The 22,103-nt window shown below is 54.2% G+C and overlaps 1 protein-coding gene across 3 annotated transcripts; it reads right to left on the reverse strand.

Moving 5' to 3' along the window:
• Window positions 1-22: 22 nt before the first annotated feature.
• Window positions 23-16,701, reverse strand: Gigyf1 (GRB10 interacting GYF protein 1). 3 transcript variants are annotated; one of them, XM_057764289.1, is made up of 28 exons: window positions 16,387-16,701; window positions 10,094-10,330; window positions 9,089-9,238; window positions 8,949-9,012; window positions 8,718-8,826; window positions 8,492-8,621; window positions 8,299-8,394; window positions 8,062-8,173; window positions 7,832-7,940; window positions 7,559-7,599; window positions 7,277-7,441; window positions 6,813-7,066; window positions 6,618-6,729; window positions 5,752-5,886; window positions 5,508-5,608; window positions 5,188-5,359; window positions 4,920-5,086; window positions 4,684-4,784; window positions 4,485-4,604; window positions 4,214-4,314; window positions 3,996-4,078; window positions 3,777-3,917; window positions 3,473-3,697; window positions 3,061-3,248; window positions 2,805-2,965; window positions 2,550-2,722; window positions 2,353-2,482; window positions 23-2,261 (listed from the first exon to the last, which is right to left on the reverse strand). In XM_057764289.1, the coding sequence occupies exons 5-28, from the start codon at window positions 8,750-8,752 to the stop codon at window positions 2,209-2,211; spliced, it is 3,105 nt and encodes a 1,034-aa protein (XP_057620272.1). In that variant the 5' UTR covers window positions 8,753-8,826; window positions 8,949-9,012; window positions 9,089-9,238; window positions 10,094-10,330; window positions 16,387-16,701; the 3' UTR covers window positions 23-2,208. The 3 variants fall into 3 exon arrangements, with proteins under 3 accessions (XP_057620272.1, XP_057620273.1, XP_057620271.1); XM_057764290.1 differs by having other exon boundaries at window positions 2,353-2,479; window positions 3,061-3,251; window positions 16,387-16,700; XM_057764288.1 differs by having other exon boundaries at window positions 3,061-3,251; window positions 16,387-16,700.
• Between the last annotated feature and the right edge of the window lie 5,402 nt (window positions 16,702-22,103).

Here is a 22,103-nt window from a genome sequence, read left to right on the forward strand (position 1 = left end):
AGCAGACAAGATGGGTTGGGAGAACACACCAAGTTTTATTGGGAGTATTTACATGGGTAGGCAGAAGGGAAGTCACACTGGGTAGAGGTAGGGGTAAACTGGGGCACACAGGACACCTACCCTACCCTGAACCCCAAGAGGGGGTGGAGCAGCTAGGGCCCTGTAAGACTGGGACGGAGAAAGGATTAAGATGGGGGTGGGGTGGGGTGTCTGAGCCCCTGGGGTAGGGGCTCAGGGCTTGTAAACATTGACCACTCTCAGAGGGGATGGGGTGGGAGAGGGCTCCCCCTACACTTCCTCACAGGGTTAAGGCCTCTCCAGGCTCATGGGCCCCCAAGTTCAAAGTCTCTTTAGCTGGGGGAAGGGGTAGGAAGAGACAAGTGCCCCCCTTCCCCTGCATTGGCTGTGGCAGGGGCAGGGTAGGTTACATTCAGTCACAACAGGAGTCTCTCCCAGCCTCCAGTGCCACCATAATGGCAAGAGGGAAGGGGAGCTGGGGGGCCAGCAGCAGCAAGACATTTCCCCCTGGCCCATCACCCCCTTATTGCTTTAGAGAGAATATTGTCTTTTCACAGACGCTAACACTGTCAAAACCAGGGAGAAGCAGGTGGAGGGGCCTTCCACCCAGAGGCCAGCCTTATCCCCAACACTGACCCAGTTGCCACTTTGGTGCAAAAAAAAAAAAAAAATGAAAAAAAATGAAAATGAAAGGTCGCCTCTCTGGAGACAGATGGGAAAGAAGAAACTGGGGCCATTCCCCACTTCCTCAGGGCAGAAAAGAGAAATACATTCATGGAGGGGAGGCAGTGGCAGTCTCGCCCTAATACTGCATTCTGAGCAATGAGGTCGATGGGAGAATTCACTAACATAAGAGCATTTCCAAAAAAAAAAAAATTAAAAAAAAAAAAAGGCCAAAGGCCAACCAACAATGGAGATAAGTAAGCCTAGACAGGGGACGAGGAGTGAAGTCGGTGAGCGACAGGCAAGGCGGCCCCAGCCCAGGACACAGGCTCTTGACCTCCAGCTTCACACCCAACACAGAACATCCAGGAGAGGGGCTGCTCGTGCTCTCCATTTGGTCATAGGAGGGTCAGGTGCAGAGCTGTGGTCTGCTTTCCCACAGCTGGCTGCAGATCAGGGTGATCCCACAATGGCCCTACCACCACAGATTCAGTCCCAAGCCACCCTTCGGTGTCTTTCCCTCACACAAGCAAGGACTCGGCCATGACAGAGAGGTTGGTGTTCTCCAGCTTCTGGAGGAAGGGCTATGTCCCTTCTTGGAGGGGTGAGACGGGCTTGGGGGCCAGAGAATACATTCATGTGGCAAAGGCAGGGAGCTGGGGCTTTCAGTGTCACACCCAGGCTGTCCCCCGAAATGGCAGCAGTGGGGGCAGCCCCTCAGCAGGCCTGAGTTCAGAGCCCACCTCTGACAGGCTGGCACTGGCAGCTCTTTCCCCGGCTCCCCAGTATGGGAGGGCTGTTTAGGGGTTGAGGGCGAGTGAGCTGACGCAGCTCGTCCAATTTGTGCAATGTTCCTCCAAAGCAGCCGAGGCAAGGGGCGACTTTGTGGTCCCCTCACCAGGACACCTGCCACAGTAACCACCACAAGGAGCTGTCACAGCGGGTCCAGTGGGCAGGGCTTCTGGAGAGGGCCTTGCTGTGCAAACTGCCAGCACCCAACTTCCAGTTACCCCAATGATCACCTTCTGGGGCAGCAGGGTAAGTGCAGCCTTAGGGGAACCAGGCAGAACAGTTCCATGGAGCCTGGTACCCACTGCCCCAAAACAACAGTGTGATTTTTTTTCTTTCAGCCTAACTTTCTTTTTTTTTCATTATTTTTCATCTTTTCTTAAAAAACAAAAAACAAAAAAAACAAACCAACCCTAAAACAAAACCTCTGTGGACCTTCCAATGTCACACCCATTATCCCAAAGGGGCAAATGGGTCTACAGTCTAGTATTTGAATGATACTTTTGTCTCTCCTAACATTTAAAATTAAAGAGAAAAAAGCCCCTCCCCATCTGTAAAGTGCCTCGTGGTGGGTGAGTTAAGGTGCATCGTGTGGTTTGTAACAAGTGCTGGGGACCCTGCCCCACTTGCTTCCTCCTCTGCTCCTTCTTGGGAGCCTGCAGGCTGGAGACCCGAGGGTCCATGCCACCGCTGCCACCACCCAAGCCTAAAGCCCAGGGGGCTGGTGGGACAGGCTGGTCAGTAGTCATCCACGCTCTCGATCTCACCAGAGGGGCCGTGCAGGGAGTACCCTGAAGCCAGGGGAGAAGTGAGGGTGAGTTCCCAGGTCCTACGGCTGGCCAGCACAGGGAAAGCAGAGCTCCCCAACACCCCCACACTTACCCAAGATGCTGGGGTCTGAGTGGAGCATCAGCGCCCGCCTCTTGGCCTTGCTGCCCTCCCCAGGGCCCAGTTTGGTGCTGTGGTTGGCCTGAAAGGCTGTCTGCAGGGAGGTGCTGCTCAGCCAGGCCTCCTAAGGCAAAGAGTAGCATCAGGAGAGTCCTGGGTACTCTGCCTCCCCAGGTCCCACAAGACTCTACCTGCTGCTGCTGCTGCTGCTGCCGCTGCTGACTAGCTTTCTGCTTGGCCCTCCGCTCCAGGAATTGTTTGGCAAATTCTTTGGCTTCCAGCGTGTCCCCCAGGCAGGAACGGATATAATCATGGACATCATAGGGGGACTCCACCTCCTTGAGGATCGCTACAGCCATGGGCACTATGGGGAGGGGACAGTCAAGCATGCTGGACAGGTCTGGAGTCCCCAGTGCCAACATGGCCTCCCAGGATTGCCTTCCTACCATCCAGGCTGCCCGTGGTGCTCAGGGTGTGTAGCATCTGCTCACACCACTGGGTGAAGCCGTCCTGGGGCCGAGGGATGCCCTGCAGCAGCTTCAGCAACTTCTCTTCCTCTTCTGTCTTTTTGCGAACAGGGCGACCTGACAGGTGGCTGTACGAGTCACTGAGGCAGGCGGGGAATTGGAGGCCACAGGTGAGCCAGGAGCTTAGCACCCATCCCTCCCTGACAGACCCAAGCTAAACAGGTGTCTCACCCACCTGAGAGAAGGGCTGCTCCGACTGTTCTTTAGGCCCAGGCTTCGGGCCAGGTTCCCGCCACTCTTGAGGGTGTCTTCCCAGAGTCCCAGGCTGCCACTGTTGCTGCCCCCACTCTTGTCTGGCCCGCCCCACAGTGGCCCAGCCTCAGACACCCACTGGTTCAGAGGGGCAGTGCCCAAGCCCCCAAGCTGCTGCAAATGGCAGGAAGTCAGAGGGCTCTACAATGGAGCCCTGGCCACCTAGGCAAGGAGGCTCATGGGGGGGGGTAGGGAAAGGGAAAGAGTCGGGGGAGGGGCATCCTTCCAATAATGGAAAGAACCAAATCTCCGGCTTTAGGAGTCTACGTACTCCTCCCGCCCCCAGTGATTCTGGAAGCTGCATTGGGGGGTTCCCTGGGACCCCCGCTGCTTACCACTCGGTGGTTGGGGGCCTGGGCCCGCAGAGGATCCCGGGGTGCCGGCTGCTTGTGCAGCTGGCGCTCGCTTTCCGCCTGCAGCTCCAGCAGAGTCTTCACGGACAGGCCCTGCTTGGCCAGGCCAGCCCAGAGTGGGGGCGGGGAGCTCGGTGCAGGGGGCACGGGGACATTCGTGGCCTGCTGCTGCTGTAGCAGCTTCAGCAGCAGCTCCTGCTGCCGAACCTAAGTCAGGACACAGCGGGTGTTGGTGGGTGGCTGGCACAGGGCACAGGCAGGCCCAGGAGACTGGTGGGACTTGAACCTGCTTGCGTCGAAAGAGCTCCTCCTCCTCCTGCCGCCGCTTCTGCTCCTCCTGCTGCTGCTGGCGACGCTTCTCCTCACGGCGTTTGCGCTCCTCTTCCTCCCGCTTCGCCCTGAGCTCCACTTCTCTGCGCTCTTGAAACTGCGGTGACAAGGAGCTAGTTAGCTGGATGGCTGCACCTGCTTCAGCCAGCCTTCGACAGGCCAGCCTGCTACTTACTTTATGTTGCAGCTGGAGTTGTTCTAGAATTGGACCCTGAGTCGAAGAGTTAATTGGTATGTCCCAAAGACTGGCCTCACCACCTGCAGGAGGAAAGGCAGCTGCAGAGGCCTGAGCCCAGTGGAACCACCCACAGATAGGAAACAGAGCCTGAGTGTGACAAGCAGGGACTCGGGGTAAAGGGACCAGGATGTGGCATGGGGCAGGTTGGCACTCACCTGACTGTGATGAAGCTGAGGTATGTAAGTCCCAGAGGGGGCCTGAATCTGGCACCGACAAGGACCGGCTCATCGTCGGGAGCAGGTTCTGGTCCCCACCCCTGAGAAGCAAAACACTGGCCCTCAAGACACTGCATTCACTTGTAGCCTGACTTCCTCCCTTCCTCCTTTTCTATCTCACACCAGCATACATACTCTGTTGGTCTCTGTCACACACACACACACACACACACACACACACACACACACACGCATGCACAGTGAAACAGACCTGGGGGTTTTGAGAGCCTGGAGCTGCTGCAGGAATGTCGTGAGCTGCTGCTGCTGCGGCGGCGTCAGGTCCCCCATAGCTGCCTTTTCCCGGAGCGTCGTGCACTGCGGAAGCTGGCGGCTACAGACAGACAGGGCTCAGATGGTAGACCACCCAGGACCACTGCCTTGCCCACATCATGCCCCAAAGCTCCCCATACCTGCCGACCAGCTGCAGAAAGTGCTGGTGCTGCAGCTGCTGGTACAGGGCCGCGGCGGCCAGCTCCTGCTGCTTCTTCAGCCGCTCCTGATCCATGTTCCCCTGCAGGAGGTCAGAGCATGCCTGTGAGTGTGCCCAGCAGGAGCAGGTCTAGCAAGCGAGGTCGTGGGGAAGTCTAAGGTTCTGCTGCTGCCCCCACTGGCCTTCCCTGCAACCTGCAGAGCAGACAGAACTCACCAGCAGCGGGGGTGGCGAGGGCCCAGGGGCAAAGGGCACGCGGCCCCACATCTTGATCACCTCTCCCAGAGGCTGGAAACCCTCATCACAGCCCCTCTTCACTAGGAGGGACATGGAGAAATAGCCAGCCTGGAACCACTCAGCCATCTCCTGGGTTGTGAAGGGGCCTGGAACAAGGGTGTGAGAGGGTTAGGAAGTGGCCATGGTAGATCAGAGAACACACTTAAGTCTGCCCAATCAAATCCGCTCCTAGGAATCTGCTACCCACCTTGGATCTCCCCCTGTGGGTCCTTGTAGAACCACTTTCGGGCAGCGCCATGGCTGAGGGGAAGGGCAGTGGCAGCTGTGGAGTGGCGAAGGCCCTGGGTCTGCATGGTGGCCGTAAACTGTTCCTCCTCCAAGGAGCTGTCCTGCAAGGAGGCCACCAGCTTCTCTGCCTCCTGGGAGTCCAGAAAGAGAGTCAAGTTTGAGTAAACTGATAGCACAAACACCAGAAAGAGGCTGGGCTCAGGAGGGCAGGCCAGGGCCCTGTCAGACAGACCCGAGTGGCGGCCTCTCGAGCACGCACAGGCACACCCTCCCCACAACCTGCTGCAGGTGCTTCAAGCCTTCTTCATCTTCTAGATCTCCAGGTGGGCCAGGAGGCGAGCCGACTGCAGGACTCAGAGACAGACCCCTCATCTCGTCACCTGGGAGAAGAGATGAGAAAGTAGGGAGGGGCAGGAAAGGGGACAAGACGGCTCTTCTACCTGCTAGGAAAACAGGCTCTCACCACAACCCATCCCTCCCCACGCCCTGGCACTCCCTTGTGCATCAGCTCTAGCCAGTCTACCTTCGGCTGGTGGAAGTTCTTTTTCCACTGCCTCATCGCCATCCTCGCTCGTCGTCCAGAGAGGGCCCAAGGCAGGCAGTGAAGATGGGGAGCCAGGTTTCTCAGGAGGAGGCAATGGGGTCACCTCCTTCCCACCTGGAAGGAACAGATGACTACTTGAACTCAAAACCAAAGGGGCTAAGGAGTTGGCTCAGCACATAAGTGTTTGCCTCCCAACCCTGAAGGCCTGTGTTGAAATCCCAAGAACCTATACAAACGCCACATGTAGGAGTGTCTGTAATCCCAGTTTTCCCATGAAAACGTGGAAGGCAGAGACAGGAAATTAATGCTCAACAGGTTTGTAGGCCCAACTGGGCACAGACAATGGGAAAGAACAGAGAGCCCACCTCAACCAAGATGAAGGGCAGGGACCTATACCCACGGTTGCCCTCTGACCTCCATACACTGTGGCACATTCATTCACACATATACATACACGATCAAAATAGAAGACCAGGGGAGACCACGTGAGTGAGGCTGCACACGGTGAACATGCACAACCCTGGGGCGTGTCTATCCTTTCCAACGTTGGTCAACTCCCTACCCAAGCATGAAGCATGGATGTGGAGAGCCGAGCTGTCTGCACTGTGCAGACTCCTGGCCCTGCTCTGTGAGATATCAGTTAGGACCCACAAGTGTAAGGGCTGTGTGGGTGCCTGCCGGCTCCAGAGCTTCTAAAGGACTCCAAAGGTCATTCTGTTCACACCTGACAGAGGTCCCTCTCCACACATTTGAGTCCTGGTTCAGGACATGAATGCATGCATACGCACACAGATGTCACAGGTCAGAGGACAGCTCAGCCTCCCTGCAAGGTTGTAAGGGCTCACCTGCCTCAGGCCCCTCTTCATCCACCCCTTCTGAAGGCTCCTCCTCCTCCTCCTCCTCCAGGCCCTGGAAATCAAGCTCTTGCTCCTCAGGAATAGGTTCCTTGGGGCCCTTCTGTGTGAGAAAGGGCAAAGTGGACAGTGGGAGAGCAGCTGGGGGACAGCTTCCGTCAACCCCACCTGGTCCCTGAGAGGTACCTTGAGAGGTAGGAAGGCCCCGGAGGCATCAAAAGTGCCCATCTCCTCATCTTCATCGTCCAGGCACCACTCAGGGAGCCCATCCTTGTCATCTTCAAAACCATCGAGCCCTCGGCATCTCCGGAGGTGAGAGCTGCCTCCCCCAACCCGCCCATCCTCTTCGCCACACCCTCCTCGATCCCCTCGCAAATCAAAATCAAATTTGCGCCTCCGTTCCCCATGTTCCCGCCAGCCAGCAGAGCGGGGACCACCATCTGGAAGAGAAAGTTGGAAAAAGAAACAAAACAACACATAGAAACTAGTGTCCAGCCACACCAGGCTCTGCCTTCTCCAGCTCAGTAGGCCTTCCCGCCTAGCATGGCCTCCCTGGGATGTTCTCATTCCTCACACGCGTGGCCATCCCCTTCCCCAACATCAGCCGCATTCAGGGAGCAGTTCCTGAACCCCACCTTGCCCCATCTTACCAGGACTGGTGGAACGCCAGCGATCACCATCTCTCCGGGGTCCTGCCCCGAGTCTCCAGCTGCCATCCTCCTCCTGCTCTTCTCGCAGTGAACGCCAATTCTCACTGTCCGAGCGTGCATGCTCCTTCCTTGGGCCAGCCCCTCCCTCCTCAAACCCAGATCGTGCTGGCATGGGGGAAACAGACAATAAGCACCAAAGGACCCCAGGACAACTCACCTGTCCTCCCCCCTCCAACCTGGGAACCCCAACCTCAGTTGCCACCACACTCAACACTCTCATACCTCCATCCCGCCTTGCAGACTTCTCAAACCGCCTCTCACCTCTGTGGAAGAAAGATGCTGGTCAAGGCACACACATTATCCCCTCTGCTCTAAGGTGGAGCAGGGGGAGCCAGGGGACATCAGGCTGGGAAGAAAACAACAGAATCCCCAAAACAACCAGAATGAAAGGAACAGACAGGACCCAGTGGGCTCTGGCCTCCACAGTCACCCCACCACTAGCGCAGCTCTCACTCCTCTGCCCTACCTGCCTACCTCATCATCTTTCCACCCCACCTGTCATCCCAGCTCTGGCTTCGCTGGATCTCCCGGGGATTGCGTCCAAAGGCTCCATCCCCTTCCTCAATGCTTCTTTGGTAAAAGCAGCTGTCACCACGGCCACGGCCTGAAGGAAGAGGGCTCACATCTGGGCTTGGGACCTTCCAGTGCCCCTCTGCATCCTTAGCACCACCCATTCCAACTCTGCCCATATCCTCCCCTAAAAAACATGGGGTGTCATCCTCTACCTCGGCTCCGTGTGCTGCCCCTGCCACGGGAGGTGGCAGCCAAAGGGGGCCCAGCCCCTTTCCCCATCAGCCTCAGTACAGCCACACTGTTCACTGACAGGGAGAAGTTTCTCTGAGGAGGGAGCCAGGGATGGGAGTGAGGACGTATCACTCAGTCAACCCCCATCCTCTCAAGCCTGGCTCCTCCTCCCACCACCCTAGCCCCATTTGTCTCAGCCTGGCTGGGCCCAGCCCCACCTGCTCCTCCTCAGTCAGAGGCTCCAAGGCCAGAGGTTGCAGTGGTTCCTCCTGCAACACTGCGGCGAACTCCTTGTCCTGCAGTTCCTCGGGGACCTGCGACAGGCAGGAGGCCCAATACACTATACCCTCAGGGGCAGCTCATTGATCACGCAAATGGGGGAGGGAATCCTGTCCCATTCCCAAACCTCACCTTGTTCTCCTTGACATAGAGGGCCAGCATCTCCTCTCGCCCATAGCGGTAATCTGCTAGCTTGTATTTGGGCATAGCAGGAGATGGGGGAGGAGAGGTCACACTGCCACCACTCGAAAGAGCCCTCAGCCTAGATCAGGCACAGAAAGGAAGGGAGAGGGAGATCCACATAGCCCTTCCCCACTACCCCAGCTTCTTCCCATGGGCCAGAGCTTGAGCAACCCACCATTCAGGTCCAAAGTTGAGTGTCTCCGCTGCCATCGTGGAGCCGAGATGCTTTTCAAAGGTCAAGGATGAGCAGAGAAAGGAGGACCAAGTGTGTACTGTTCAAATACCTGTAGGCCACAGACAGGGCCATAAGTGACCATCTGCAGGTTACTCACGGGGACAACACCTTACTGGGTCAGTGAGAGGCCACCATCTGGGTGGTGAGTCATTTTGGCACTGAAGAACTCACCTAAACCAGACACGAGACCACGCACACCATGAGTTAACCGAAGCCAATCAGGGTAGGGAGAGTCCTAGGGGAGTGAGAGAACAAGGAAGCTTGAGCCTGGTCTGCCTCGGTGAGGCGCCCTCTGGTGGCCCAACACTCACCTGACAGTCCTGCCCTGGGAAGCAGAGGAGACAAGGGCTCTCTCTGTTCTGGCAAGGCCTGGGCTGAGCTGACCCAGAGTTCCCAAGCAACTAGCTATGGTCTATAGCTTCAGTAGTGCCAGGGAGGAACTTTCACATCTGGGAACGATCCTTAGGGAGAAGAGAAGGAAGAGGGTGGTTACATCAGTGAGTCAGATGGCTCCCATCCTCTGGCCCACAGCTGCGGGGTACAATGAACTTAGCACAGATGTACAGGCGTGCTCAGTGGTGCTCTCACGGGGTGGCTGAGAGGGCCAGTGCGGCACGGATACAGTGAGGAGGTAAGGACCACAAACCAGGTAAGGAAGCCATCAGGACCAGGCATGGCGGTGCCCATGCTTCCAATTCCAGCACTCTGGAGACAGAGGCAGCAGGATGGCAAGTTTAAGACCAACCTGGGACACCTTGTAGACCTTGTTGAAGAAGCAACAAAAGGACTGAGGATTTGGTTTAGCTGGCAGAGTGCTTATGTATCACACACGAAGCCCTACGTTCTCTCCTCAGTACCACATGCCTGTGATCCCCAAAACTTGGGAGATGGGGGCAAGAGGTTCAGAAATTTAAGGTCATTCCTGGCTACATACATGTTCAGGGTCAGCCTATGCTACGTGAGGCCATGCCTTAAAAAATAAAACAAGGCACTGGGGCCACTTATGTCCTATGGAGGAACGGTCCATTTTGGAGAACATCACAGCAAATCTTGGAACAAGATGACTTCTCTACAGAAAAAAACTGAAATTACCTGTCTGGAAATCAGAATCAGGGAGCTGGGTTTGGTCAGGAACCAAACAGGCACCAAACACGCACTGAGACAGGCTTAGAGCAGGGGTGTGGCCACAGCACCTCAGACTCGTCTACTAAATGGAAATCAAGCCTAAACTCCTCCCCCTACATCAAGAACTGTCCCTCAGAAAAAAGTTCAAGGTGGGAAGAGGGCTGCGGAGCTGCTGGCAGAAGGCCCCTCACCATATGGGAAGAGGCAAGTCCAATCTCTGAGGCTGGTGAGCGGCAGGGGCAACAGAGGCAGGTTCCTCTAGGAGCCTGGGTAGGAGACTCTTGGAAGCGGGTTCATCTAGGAAGGGCAGAGTAGAGGAAGAAGGGCAGGCAGTGTCCAGGAGTGTGCGTGGGTTCCTATCACTGACTGGGCAGGAGGCTGGACCAGTGTGCCTCTGCAGTCCCCATCCGCTGCAGGATGCCAGGAGTCTGGAGGAAGGAGAAAGAAAGACAGTCTCCCCTGTAGCTAAACCAAGACACCATGGCAGACAATGGGGTGACCCAGAATCCAAGCACCCTGGAATCTGGGGTGACTGTGTGGCTGCTGAGAGACAACAAATGGGCTGACCCAGGGCACGTGTGCTGCTCAGTGAGGCCCTGGGGCTCCGCAGACCCCGAGGACACGATGCTAAGTGTGACAAGTCAGGCACAGACAGCTGGCAGAGAGCAGGCCTAGCACTCACAAAGCCCTGGGTTTGACCTCAGTATCACATTAGCCAGACGTGGTGGTACACACCTGTAATCCTAGCACTCAGGTAGCGGGTGCAGAAGGATCAGAAGTTCAAGCTCCCCATTCCCTGCCCCAAGAGGGCTGGAGATGCTGCCGAGTGGTCAAGCACTTTCCTAGTATGCGCAAGGCCCTGTCTTCAACCACCAGTACTGCCAAAAAAGGGACTTGGGCTGGAGAGACAGCTCAGTGGTTGAGAGTCCTTGAGTTCAGGTCCCAGCACGGGGTGGGGTGGGTGGGGGGTGTCAAGAAAGATAAAACCTCTGTAGGATGTTCCTTACAGAGGAGCCAGGGGTTGGGGCAGGCTGAACACAAAAACCTGAAGTTGGGACAGAACTGTTGGCAAATGCTGAACGGGTTCAGGGCTTCGGCTGGGCACAGGGGAGGCTGGTGACGGTGACAGTGGCATAAAACTGTGAATGTATTGACACTAATGCCACAGATCTGCACACCAAAAGAATAAATAAATCCTTTCACCTCAACCTTCTAAGTGCTGGGATTGTGCGCACGCACGGCCATGCCTGGCTCACACCATCATTTTATCTTATTCTAAGCGCTGGGATTGTGCACGCACGGCCATGCTTGGCTTACACCATCATTTTATTTTTATTCCTTAATTATGTGTATATGTGTAGGGTGGGAGGAATGGTGCTGTGTTCCCTTGAATGTAGGTGCCCAGGGCCTAGAAGGTGTCAGATCCCCTGGAGCTAGAGTTACAGGTACCTGTGAGTCACCTAACATGAGTGTTGAGAATCACACTCAAGGCCTCTACAAAGGTAGTGTGTGCACTTAACTGTTGAGCCATCTCTCCAGCCCCCGACATCAACAATCATCTTAAGAAAGCTTTAGTGAGGCTGGTGGCATAGGACCTGCTTAGCATGCACAAGCCCTGTAATCCTGCCCGCAGTATTTATTTTTAAAAAATGTTTTGTAGGGCAGTGTAGAGGGCTCAGTCAGAAACGTGCTGGCTGCACAAACACAGGACCTGAGATCAAGTCCCAATACTTACCAATACTTACGTAAGAGCCAAGCATTTCTGCCTGGGGAGGTAGATATAACCCTAGCACTAGGAGGTAGAAAAAGGAAGATTCCCGAGACTTGCTGGCCATCCAATCTAGCAAAATTGGTGAACTCCTGGTTTAAGCAGATGGCTGGAGAGATGGCTCAGTGGGTAAAGTGCTTGCTGCACATGCATGAGGACCTGAGTTCTAATCCCCAGAACCCATGTATAGATAGATGCATAGTATTCCTACAGAGAGATGGGAGGTGGAGACAGGAGGACCCCTGGGAGCTCATGGACCAGTCAGCCTGATGAATGATGTCTCCATCAAGGTGGAAGGACCAACATCTGAAGTTTTCTCTGACCTCCATGTGTGTATACACTTATTTATGCATATACACAAAAAGTGAACAAGCAATAAAGTTGAGAGCAAAAGAGAAAGATACAACCTGCAGTCTTCACATCCTTATGAGCATGGGCTCATAAAAGGCTTTAGGGGAAAAGCAACTGTGAGGGCTAGATACTGTTCCCATTCCAAACAAAGAACCCCACACTCCTTCAAACAATCTGGAGCCTACTCAGTCAGTCCTGGTGGAGCAGGCACTGGTTTTGGCAGTGAGGGAGCGCTGTCCAGCAGGAGAGTAACAGGGTGCCCTACCCTCACCATGCATCCTCCCACTCTTCATGGAGCCTCCCCGACTGGAAAGTCTAAGGAGGGCTGGCAATACAGCTCAGCCTGGTAAAGGGGCTTGCAGCCAGTCCTGAAGACATGTATCAGATACCTTAGGATCTACGTGGTGGAAGGAGAGAAGCGTGTCATCCGAGTTATCCTCAGACTTCCATGCACACTATGTACACGTGTGTACGCACACGCACAGCTTGAAGGATGGGGTGGGAGGTGGACACAAGGACATGCTTAATTTAAAAAGAGCAAATGAAAATAGAAAAAGAATAAGCAGCGGCAATGTGGATGTAACAGGGCACTGCAAAGGCAGGGGAAGACCCAAGCAAGCGTGCAAGTTCTCAGGCCTGCAAACCAGCCAGAGAGAAGTGCCCAGAACTCAGCAGCACTGGGCTTCCTCCTCACACTGAAGGGACCCAGGGAGCAGCATGCAGTCCACTGCGTGCTGCCTGAAGCCATGTGCTCTTGACTGAGGGAGATGCAACTCCCTGAGGACTATGGACTATGACTGCAGACACCAGGCTGTCAGCTGGGCAGAAGGGTGCTACTGGCTGCCAGCAGGTGGAGACCAGGGATGCTGTGGGCCATTGCGCAACTCAGGACAACCCAGCACAAAGAAGCATTTGGGAGAATTCTTGTCTAGCACGCACAAGGCCTTGGGTTCAATCCCCAGCAAGGCATAAATCAGGCAGATAGTGCAGGCCTGTCACTCAGCATGTATCTAGGGGAGGCAGTGGAACATTTAAAATAAGGGAGGCCTGTGGGCTCCCTTGTCCCTCATTAGCCAGTAAAGGCTTCCCTCACTGCACTGTCCCGAGGAAAAGCAACAGCAGCAGGCTGGAGAAATGGTTCAGCTGATAAAGGCGCCTGTGGCCAAGCCTGATGACCTGAGTCTGATCCCCAGGACCCATATGGTGGAAAGAGAGAACCAACTTCTTCAAGTTGGCCCTTGACACCATGCCCCACCATGAAACAGACAGACACACTGACACATACTTTAAAAATGAGAACAAAACAATCTGTTTGCCCACCCCTCCACGCTAAGCAACCAAGCCTCTCTAAGAAAGAAAACAGGAGGGCAGCTGAGTTGGGGACCTCATCTTTTCCCACCTCACCTTCTACTGGCTGCCCAGGTGAAGTCCTTTCCTCCCAGGTCACCTCTGCTTCGCAAGGCCCCCTCCCCACAGCCCACCTCAACTCCCCCGGCATCTGTGCGCTCTCAGTATTAAAAGAGTGAGCGTGAGCCCTGCTGGAAGCACAGGCTGGAGCTGGAGCTGGCAGCTTCCTCAGGGACCTGGGCCGCTCCTCTTGTGCCCAGAACTACAAACACAAGCTGAACACTTCAGGCCAATGCTTCCTTACTCTATTGCCCCTAACTCTGTTCCCATCTAAAACAATGTAACTCGGCACCATCCTGTACTATGGCTAACAAGAGTCAAAACCCAAATGCCCCACACTTGAGCAATCACCCAGTCACCCAGTCTGTAGAAGGCAACTCTCCCAGACATCGTGTGTATGCACTCTCCATGTGTGGTGGGGAGGAAGGGCCACAGGCCCCCAGCAGCCCCAGGGCAGCAGTTACCCCTGCTCCACTCCACCACAGCGACAAGCAAGCCCAGCACTTGGCAATTGTGAATTGACTTCACAGTTTTCAAAGCATTTTCACGCTTTACCTCATTTGTTCCCTTCTGTCAGCTCGCCTAGCCAGGGGACTCCAGTACATAGAAAATGAAGTTATACAGCACTTGGGAGGCAGAGGCAGGTGGATCTCTGTGAGTTCGAGACCAGCCTGGTCTACAAGAGCTAGTTCCAGGACAGGTTCCAAAACCACAGAGAAACCCTGTCTCGAAAAAACCAAAAAAAAAAAAAAAAAAAAAAAGAAAAAAAAGAAAATGAAGTTACAGCTTCCCTGACGGGCATCCTGACACCCTCACCACTACCCCGGACTGACAGAGATGTGATAGGTGGCGGGAGCCATCCTGCAAGTTTGGGCTTCCTATGTTGAAGCCGTTTTAATTCTTTCTTCGACTTGGGGCTGACGAGGCTTGCTGAGACAAGGTCCCAAACTGTACCCGAACTGGCCTCACACCTAGAGCAGCCCTCCTGCTTTCCGAATGTTCCCATGAGTGGCAGAGGCTTCTAAGCCAATATTTTTCTTAAGACTTTCACGTTTTGCACATGTATATGGTGTACATTTGCCTGTTCAAATTCATGTGTAGATGCACATGCACACCAGCGAAGAGGCCCGAGGCTGATGCCTGGCATCTTCACTTGCTCCCCACCGTGTTGAGGCAGGGGCTCTCGCCGAGGCAGAATATGCTGCTTTGGCGAGTCTAGCTAGCCGTCTTGCAAGGGGGATCTGTCTTCCTGGGACGGCTGGAATGACAGGCGAGCCGCCAGGATCACCTAGCATGTGTGTGGCTCTGGAGATCCAAGCTCTGGTCCTCATGCTGGCTCAAGTGCTCTAACCACCAGAGCCCTTCCTCAGACTTTTGTGCCGCCTTTACTTTCCTTTCCCCTCCTTTTATTATGATTGTGTTATGCGGAGGAGGGGCATACATGGGGGCAGAGGACAACTCTGTGGAGTCTGGTCTCGACTCCCACCTGAAGTGGGTTCCTGGCCAACAGGCTTGCAAACCAAGTGCCCTGACCTCACCATCGGTCTGTGTTTCCTATCCCAAAAGCCAAAAAACATGTACAAAGCTAGGGTTAGCTTGGGGTCTCTTCTTCACTACCCCCACAAACCACTAATTTACAACCGCTACCTGACAAAGCCAGTCAACAAAGGTGAGCACACCGTAAAATTTTACTAGAATCCCCATGTGGGACACTTAAGAACCCGGGCCCACCCAGCCAACGGACAAAAAGAATAAGCCAACTTCCTCAAATCCTCCCCAAATTCGGGATACTGATGTACAACCTATTAGTTAAAAGTTGATCTGGGAGGGAGGGGGGCTGGCCGGGCGCTGCTGCGACAGAAACAGCTGGATGGGTAGATGCCAGATCAAACCACACACTGGTCCTAAATGGGTCGGGGGCTTGAGCAGAAAGTGACGTGCCAGCTTGGAGGGGCAATGGCTGCTGGGAAGGGGCTTTTCCGGAAAGGTAGGACTTTGAGCAGAGGGGAGGACCGGGGTGGGTGGAGGAAAGAGCTGGCCACCAAGTATTTATTTAGCATCTCCCAGGCACAGCACTGCAAGCTGCTTGGGAACTGTAGTAACTATTGGGTCTAAGAGGGGACACAGAAGGGGCTTTCAACTTGAAAAAAAAAAAAAAATTAAGGGAAAGAATTCTGGGTAAACTGTGAGGGGCAATGACCTGCAACTGTTCCATCTAGCGGGGACATATGGACTGGGAAGAGCCCGGTCTAGTGTCAGGGCGCCCAGCGGCCCCAGCTCAGACAGACAGGTGTCTCACGCGGCCGGACAACTGGGGAGGGAAGAGGGACCTCGATGACCAAGCACTTAGGTGGCCGCTTAAAAACGCAAGAGACCGTGGTGAAGAGCCAAGACGAGGCGCTCGGGCAGAAGAAAGCTTCCATGTCGGCCAAAGTGCTAGAATGCTTGGACCAGCAAGCCCCGCCAGGCCCGGTTCGGCTACCAGAACCGTGCTTGGCACGGAGCGGCGAGAGGGGACACCGCCAAAAGGGGAGGTCGCGGCGCGCGCACTGCACACAGCAGAGAGGCCCGGGCCCGGGCGGGACGTGTCGGGGAGCCTGGAGGGGACCCCAGAGACGCGACCGTTACTTAGGGACCGAACACGGTGGCGTGCGGGAAAGCGCGGGCCGGGAGGACGGCGTGCCCTTCAGGGAGGGGCGCCAGGTGCGCGGGGCGCGCGCGGGGACGGCCACCGTCCCCTCTCCCTCCCGAGGAGCAGAGGGGCAGCAGGGCCTCCCCCCCCACACCCGCCCGAACCGGAGCCACTCCGGAGAGGGAGGGAGGAGGGCGGGCGGGCTGGCGCGGGGCACGGGGAGGAGGGCCCGCGCGCGCCGCGGCCCCGGCTCCTGCCCGCAAAGGCTCCCGGGCGGCCGCCGCTGGCGTCGGGGGCGGGCCTGCTCCGGTGCTCGCAGAGCTTACCGGGGGCGCGAGGTTCCCGGTCCCCCCGGGCGTTGGCGACCCGGGCGCGGTGCTGGCGGTGACGGGCGGGTGGCGCGCGGCGGGGCCGGGACGGCGGCAGCGGCAAGGGGTGGGGGGGACTGGCGGGCGCTGGCGCTCCCGCGTCGGCCGCTCCTCTCTGTTTGTGTTTGTAGCAAGATGGCTGCCCGCCTCGTACCACGTGACACGGACGCGGGGCCGCCCCCTCCAACGCCACCGCGGCCGCGGCTCCCCCTGCCACCTCGCTCTCGGACTCCGACCCGCCCGCCGGGGTCCCCCCCGGCCGCGCTGCACCCCGCCGCCCACTCCCGGACACGTTGACCCGGGAGTGCACCCCCCCACTCCCGCGCTCGTCACGTGACGGGGTGCCCGTGCAGCCTGAGGCTTGGGGAGGGGGGGGTCCCCACTTCCCCCGCCCTCTCCCGGCCAAGCCCCGCCTCCTCCAGGGAGCCCGCCTGGGTTAGAGGTGAGACAACCCAATGCAGAATTGTCCCCGGGACACCGTGGGGGTTTGGGGGAAACGTGAGCGCGCAGTGATTTAGAAGTGGTCAGGGTGAAAGGATTTCTTGGTGGGTAGGAGGAGCGGTTGTTCAAAGCCAGCCTGGGCTACAGAGGAAGACCCTGTCTCAGCGAGCCAATGAACACATCCTGCACTACAGCGCTTAGGAGCAGTTTCCAGGCCAGCCTGGGCGCGAGACCTTGGCTCAAAAAATAAACCAAAGAAAGCTGAAGATGGTGCATGCTATAATCCTTGCACTTGGGAGGTAAAGACAGAAGGGTCAGGAGTTCAAGGACAGCCTTGGTTACAATTATTACCTCTGAGAGTGTTTTTGAAAAATAGAAAAAGATTCAGGAATGACCTTTTTTTTTTAAGACTGATGAACTCAGGGTGTAGAAGTTTGGTGGGTGCCTTCATGGTTTTCTTTGGAAGTTTGTTTCCCTCACTCCCCCCTTTCCTTCCTTCCCGCCTCCCGTTGTGGTTTTTTGGTTTGTTGTTTGAGATAGGGAGGGTCTCACTGTGTAGCCTTGGATGGACTGGAGCTTGCTAGTAGACCAGGCTGGCCTTGAACGGAGAGACCTGCCTACCTCTGCCACCCAGTGGCTTGGTTTTTGAAACAGTCTTACATACTGTAGCCCGGTGGCCCTTCCATTACCCTGGAAATCCTGGTGATCTTTTTGCCTCTGGCACCCCATGCTGGACACAGTTTTGAACATTGTTTCTGGTAAGTGCCATTAGCCTCCATGCCAAGGAGGACTCACCAGGTGTGGGGGTTGGGAGTACACGCCTACAATCTTAGTAGTTAGGAAGTAGGTGGAGACAGGAGGGCTGGGAGCTCAAGACCTGCCCAGGCAACTTGAGCCCTTGTTTAAAAACACAAACAAAAAAACTAAATACGCAAAAGGTTCATAATTTTGTTCCAAACCGAAAGCAGTAAAGATAGAATCAACTCAGGTACCGTTTTTCTTCTTTTTAAAAAGAAAATTTTTAAATGTAATTCTGTGAATGTATCTATAGTGGTATATTATTTGTGTTTTAATAAATAAAGCTTGCCTGAAGATCAGAGGGCAAAGCAGCCACACTAGTCAGCCGTACTGGCCAGGCAGTGCTGGCACACACCCTTAATCCCAGGATTTGGGAGATGAGGCAGATGGATCTCTGAGTTCAAGGCTACCCTGGGCTGCACAAGATCAATTCAGAAACAAATTAAAGGTGTGGCTCACACCTTTAATCCCAGGGTTTGGGAGTCACACACTTTTAATCCCACTGGGGAGGTGGAGACAGGAGTGATACGGCTGAGTGAGGAAAGGAGTATAAAGGGGAAGGGACAGGAACTCATGGAGGTGGAGCCTGAGAGTCATGGAGATAGGCTCTCACCCTTTCAGTGTGAAGATCGGTAGGGGTAAAAGGTCTCTCTGTAATTGGCTGTTTTGCCTTTCTGATCTTCAGCTTGAACCCCAATACTGTCTCTGGGTTTTTATTATTCTTGCTGCATGTGTGTGTCTGTGTTAGGTTGTGTGCATGTGAGTGCAGGTACCCAAGGAAGCCAAAAGGGGGCACCCGATGCCCTGAAGCTGGAGCTGTGAGCTGCCTGAGAAGAGTACGGGAACTAAACCCGGGACCTCTGTAAGCCATCCTCCAGTCTAGGGTAGTGGGTCTCGATTTGTGGGTGGCAACACCAGAAGACCATAAGAAAACACAGATATTTATATTATGATTCATAACAGTAGCGAAAATACAGTCATGAAGTAGCAACAAAATAGTTTTATGGGGGCTGGAGAGATGGCTCAGAGGTTAAGAGCACTGGCTGCTCTTCCAGAGGTCCTGAGTTCAATTCCCAGCAACCACATGGTGGCTCACAGCCATCTATAATGAGATCTGGTGCCTTCTTCTGGCCTGCAGGCACACACAGAAGGAATGTATGTATTATTATTTATTATGTATACATAATAAATTGTTATATTATGTATACATTTACTATGTATAATAATATAATAAATAAATCTTAAAAAAATAGTTTTATGGTTGGGGGTTACCGCAATGTGAGGGACTGTATTACAGGGTCGCAGTGTTAGGAAGGTTGAGAACCACTGCTCTAGCCCTCATAATAGTTTCATCTAAAGCTTTCATTGGGGCCACTGATGTAGCTCAGTGGTAGAGCCCCTGCCTAGAATCCCCCAGTGAGGGGCTGGGGTGTGGCTCAGTGGGAGAGCCCCTGCCTAGAATCCCCCAGTGAGGGGCTGGGGTGTGGCTCAAGAGGTGGAGTGCTTGCTTATCTTTTTTTTTTTTTTTTTTTTTTTTTTTGGTTTTTCGAGACAGGGTTTCTCTGTAGCTTTGGAGCCTGACCTGGAACTAGCTCTGTAGACCAGGCTGGTCTCGAACTCACAGAGATCCGCCTGCCTCTGCCTCCCAAGTGCTGGGATTAAAGGCGTGCGCCACCACCGCCCGGCATAGTGCTTGCTTATCTTGTGCAAGACCCTGAATCTAATCCGTACCAGCACGCGTGCACTTGCGTGCACACATACATATACACAACACACACAGAGAGGAGAAAGACAACCTTTGTTGGTACTAGACTTGGAGATGGAAAGCAGGGTGGGGTGATCATTAGTTAAGAAAGGAGGAAAAGATGAGTGACGGACACGCACCGGAGAATACAGCGGAGCAAAGCGATGGGAGAAGACACCAGCAGAAAAGCCTGAAAACCAAACTTTGGTTGGGAACTTTGATTCCCGTTGTAGAGCCAGATAGAGATTTAATCTTTTTAACGTGTGTGTGTGTGTGTTCATTGTGCATGTGAACCTGCCATGAAACACATGTGGCTGTCAGGATGACGTGCAGGAGTTGGCAGCCCTAGATTCAAGCCTTCTCATTGTCCACATATATGTGTGTGTGTATTTTTACATGTATGTTTGTTTTTTGGTTGGTTGGTTAGGTATATATACGTGTACACACATGGTGTCTTTTTTGATAGCAGTGGGTACTAAACCCAGGGCTTCAGATATACTAAAGTACTGTACCACTGAGGTATGTCCCCATTCCTGGTGTTTGTTTAAGTAGTTGGTTGGTTGGTTGGGTTTTGGTTTTCTCGAGACAAGTTGTCTCTGCAGCTCAGGCTGGCCTCAAATCCACAAGAATCCTTCTGCTTCAGCTGTCTGAGTTTGGGGACTACAGGCATACACCACCATAAGTCTAACTTGTAAAACAGGATTTTAAATATCTTGGAAAAACACACAGCTTGAGTCATAGAATACTCATTTACAAAGTGTGTTTATTGTTTTGTGAGTGAGTTTTGTTCTTGGTTTTTTGTTTGTTTTTGTTTTTGCAAGACTGGGTGTCTCTGTGTAGCCCTGGCTGTCTTGGAACTCACTCTGTAGACCAGACTGGCCTAGAACTCAGAACTCAGAGATTCTCCTGCCTCTGTCTCCTGAGTGCTGGGATTAAAGGCATGCACCACCACTGCTCAGTTCTTGGTTGTTTTTTTTTTCTTCTGCGGTAGTGAAGTGTTTTGTTTGGTTGTTTTTATTAGCTTGTTTTTCGGTTGGTTTAGTTTCTTAGGACCCAGACTTGTAATGTGTCCCTGGCTGGCCTTGAACCTGCAGCAGTCCTCCTGGCTACAGCCTCCCAGTGCTGCACCATCACACTTCAGAACTTTATTGTAAGTGATGGATATAATGGGCCTATAATGGAAGAAGTTAACTTTCTTCTAGCAACTGAGTTGTTCGGTCCACAAGTATAGTTGTTGTCATATTTAAGCCTGGGCTGTGTGAGCCTCAGGCACAGGAACCTTCCTGTCTCTACTCACATCTCACCATCACCAGGGCTACAAGTGCACACCCCTGTGCTCACCTTTAAATTTTATTTGGGCCCTGGAGATCCAACTTCAAGCACCCTTGGCCAGTGCTGCATTAGCTGAGCCATGCTCCCAGCCCCAGTCAGCTGAGCCATGCTCCCAGCCCCATAAATAACGAGTATCCTCACAGCTCAAGGTGTTTCCTTGGTCCAGCTCTAATTGCTGAGAAATGTTCTGTGAAGCCAGGTGGTGGTGGTGGTGCACTCCTTTAATCCCAGCACTCAGGAGGCAGAGGCAGGCAAATGTCTGTGAGTTCGAGACCAGCCTGGTCTACAAGAACTGGTTCCAGGACAGACTCCAAAGCCACAGAGAAACCCTGTCTCGAAAAACCAAAACAAAACAAAAAACCAGAAATGTTCTGTGAATGGGTATTTCAGTTTGTTTTTGTGTTTCTTATAATGTATTAACTGGAAGATATCAGACCTCTCCAACTGTGGCCTATTCCGTGGAAACCTACTGTGGACATTACTGCCATTTCTGTAGAGGCTTTTGTTTGTCTGTCTAAGGTTCTGTTGTTGTCTTGCAGTCCTGGGGCTTGGACCAGCCTGCTTCGATGCACCAGGATACACCCCAGCCTTGCATACTCTATTTGCTGTTGGCTTGGTTTGGTTTGGTTTTTGCACCTTACTGTGCAGCCAGGCCAGCCTGATGGTCACAATCCTCCATCTGCATGCTGCTGTCACACGTGTTCACCACCATACCCCTCCCCCTGTAAAATCTTTTAAATGCTCAGAGGTGTCCTCCTTCTCCTCCTCCTCCTTCTTCCTCCTCCTCTTCTTTCTTCTTCTTCTCTGCAGCCCTGGCTGTCCCGGAACTCACTCTGTATTCCAGGCTGGCCTCGAACTCACAGAGATCCGCCTGCCTCTGCGTCCTGAGTGCTGGGATTAAAGGCCGCCAACACTACCAGGCTTTAGGAGTATTTTCTTGATATACCTTGATGAGTTTTCCTAAGATGACACACACAAGGATAAAAGGTTCAGTTCTGTCCTCGGCTACACCGTAAGTTGGAGGCCAGGTACTTGGATACCTTTTATCCTCTTGCCTCCACCTCCTGGGTGCCAGGACCAACCATGTGCCACCGCACCCAGGATCCTGAGTGCCTGCATCAACCATATGCCTCCGCGCCCAGGATCTTGAGTGCCTGGCCCAACCATATGCCTCCGCGCCCAGGATCCTGAGTGCCTGGACCAACCATATGCCTCCGCGCCCAGGATCCTGAGTGCCTGGACCAACCATATGCCTCGGTGCCCAGGTTCCTGAGTGTCTGCATCAACCGTATGCCACTGCACCCAGGATCCTGAGTGCCTGGACCAACCATATGCCTCCGCACCCAGGGTCTTGTTTTCC

This window comes from Chionomys nivalis, chromosome 3, assembly GCF_950005125.1.
Source record: "Chionomys nivalis chromosome 3, mChiNiv1.1, whole genome shotgun sequence".
Classification (NCBI taxonomy): Eukaryota; Metazoa; Chordata; class Mammalia; order Rodentia; family Cricetidae; genus Chionomys; species Chionomys nivalis.

What these genes read in the sequence shown, in the direction of transcription:
- Gigyf1 (XM_057764288.1), bottom strand. Translation starts at nt 8,752, where the DNA reads ATGGCAGCGGAGACACTCAACTTTGGACCTGAATG. An exon ending in AGCAGCAGCAGCAGCAGCAG is followed by an intron (nt 2,483 to 2,549) that starts GTAGAGTCTTGT and finishes TCTTTGCCTTAG; the next exon opens with GAGGCCTGGCTGAGCAGCAC. An exon ending in CTCAGACCCCAGCATCTTGG is followed by an intron (nt 2,262 to 2,352) that starts GTAAGTGTGGGG and finishes CCCTGGCTTCAG; the next exon opens with GGTACTCCCTGCACGGCCCC.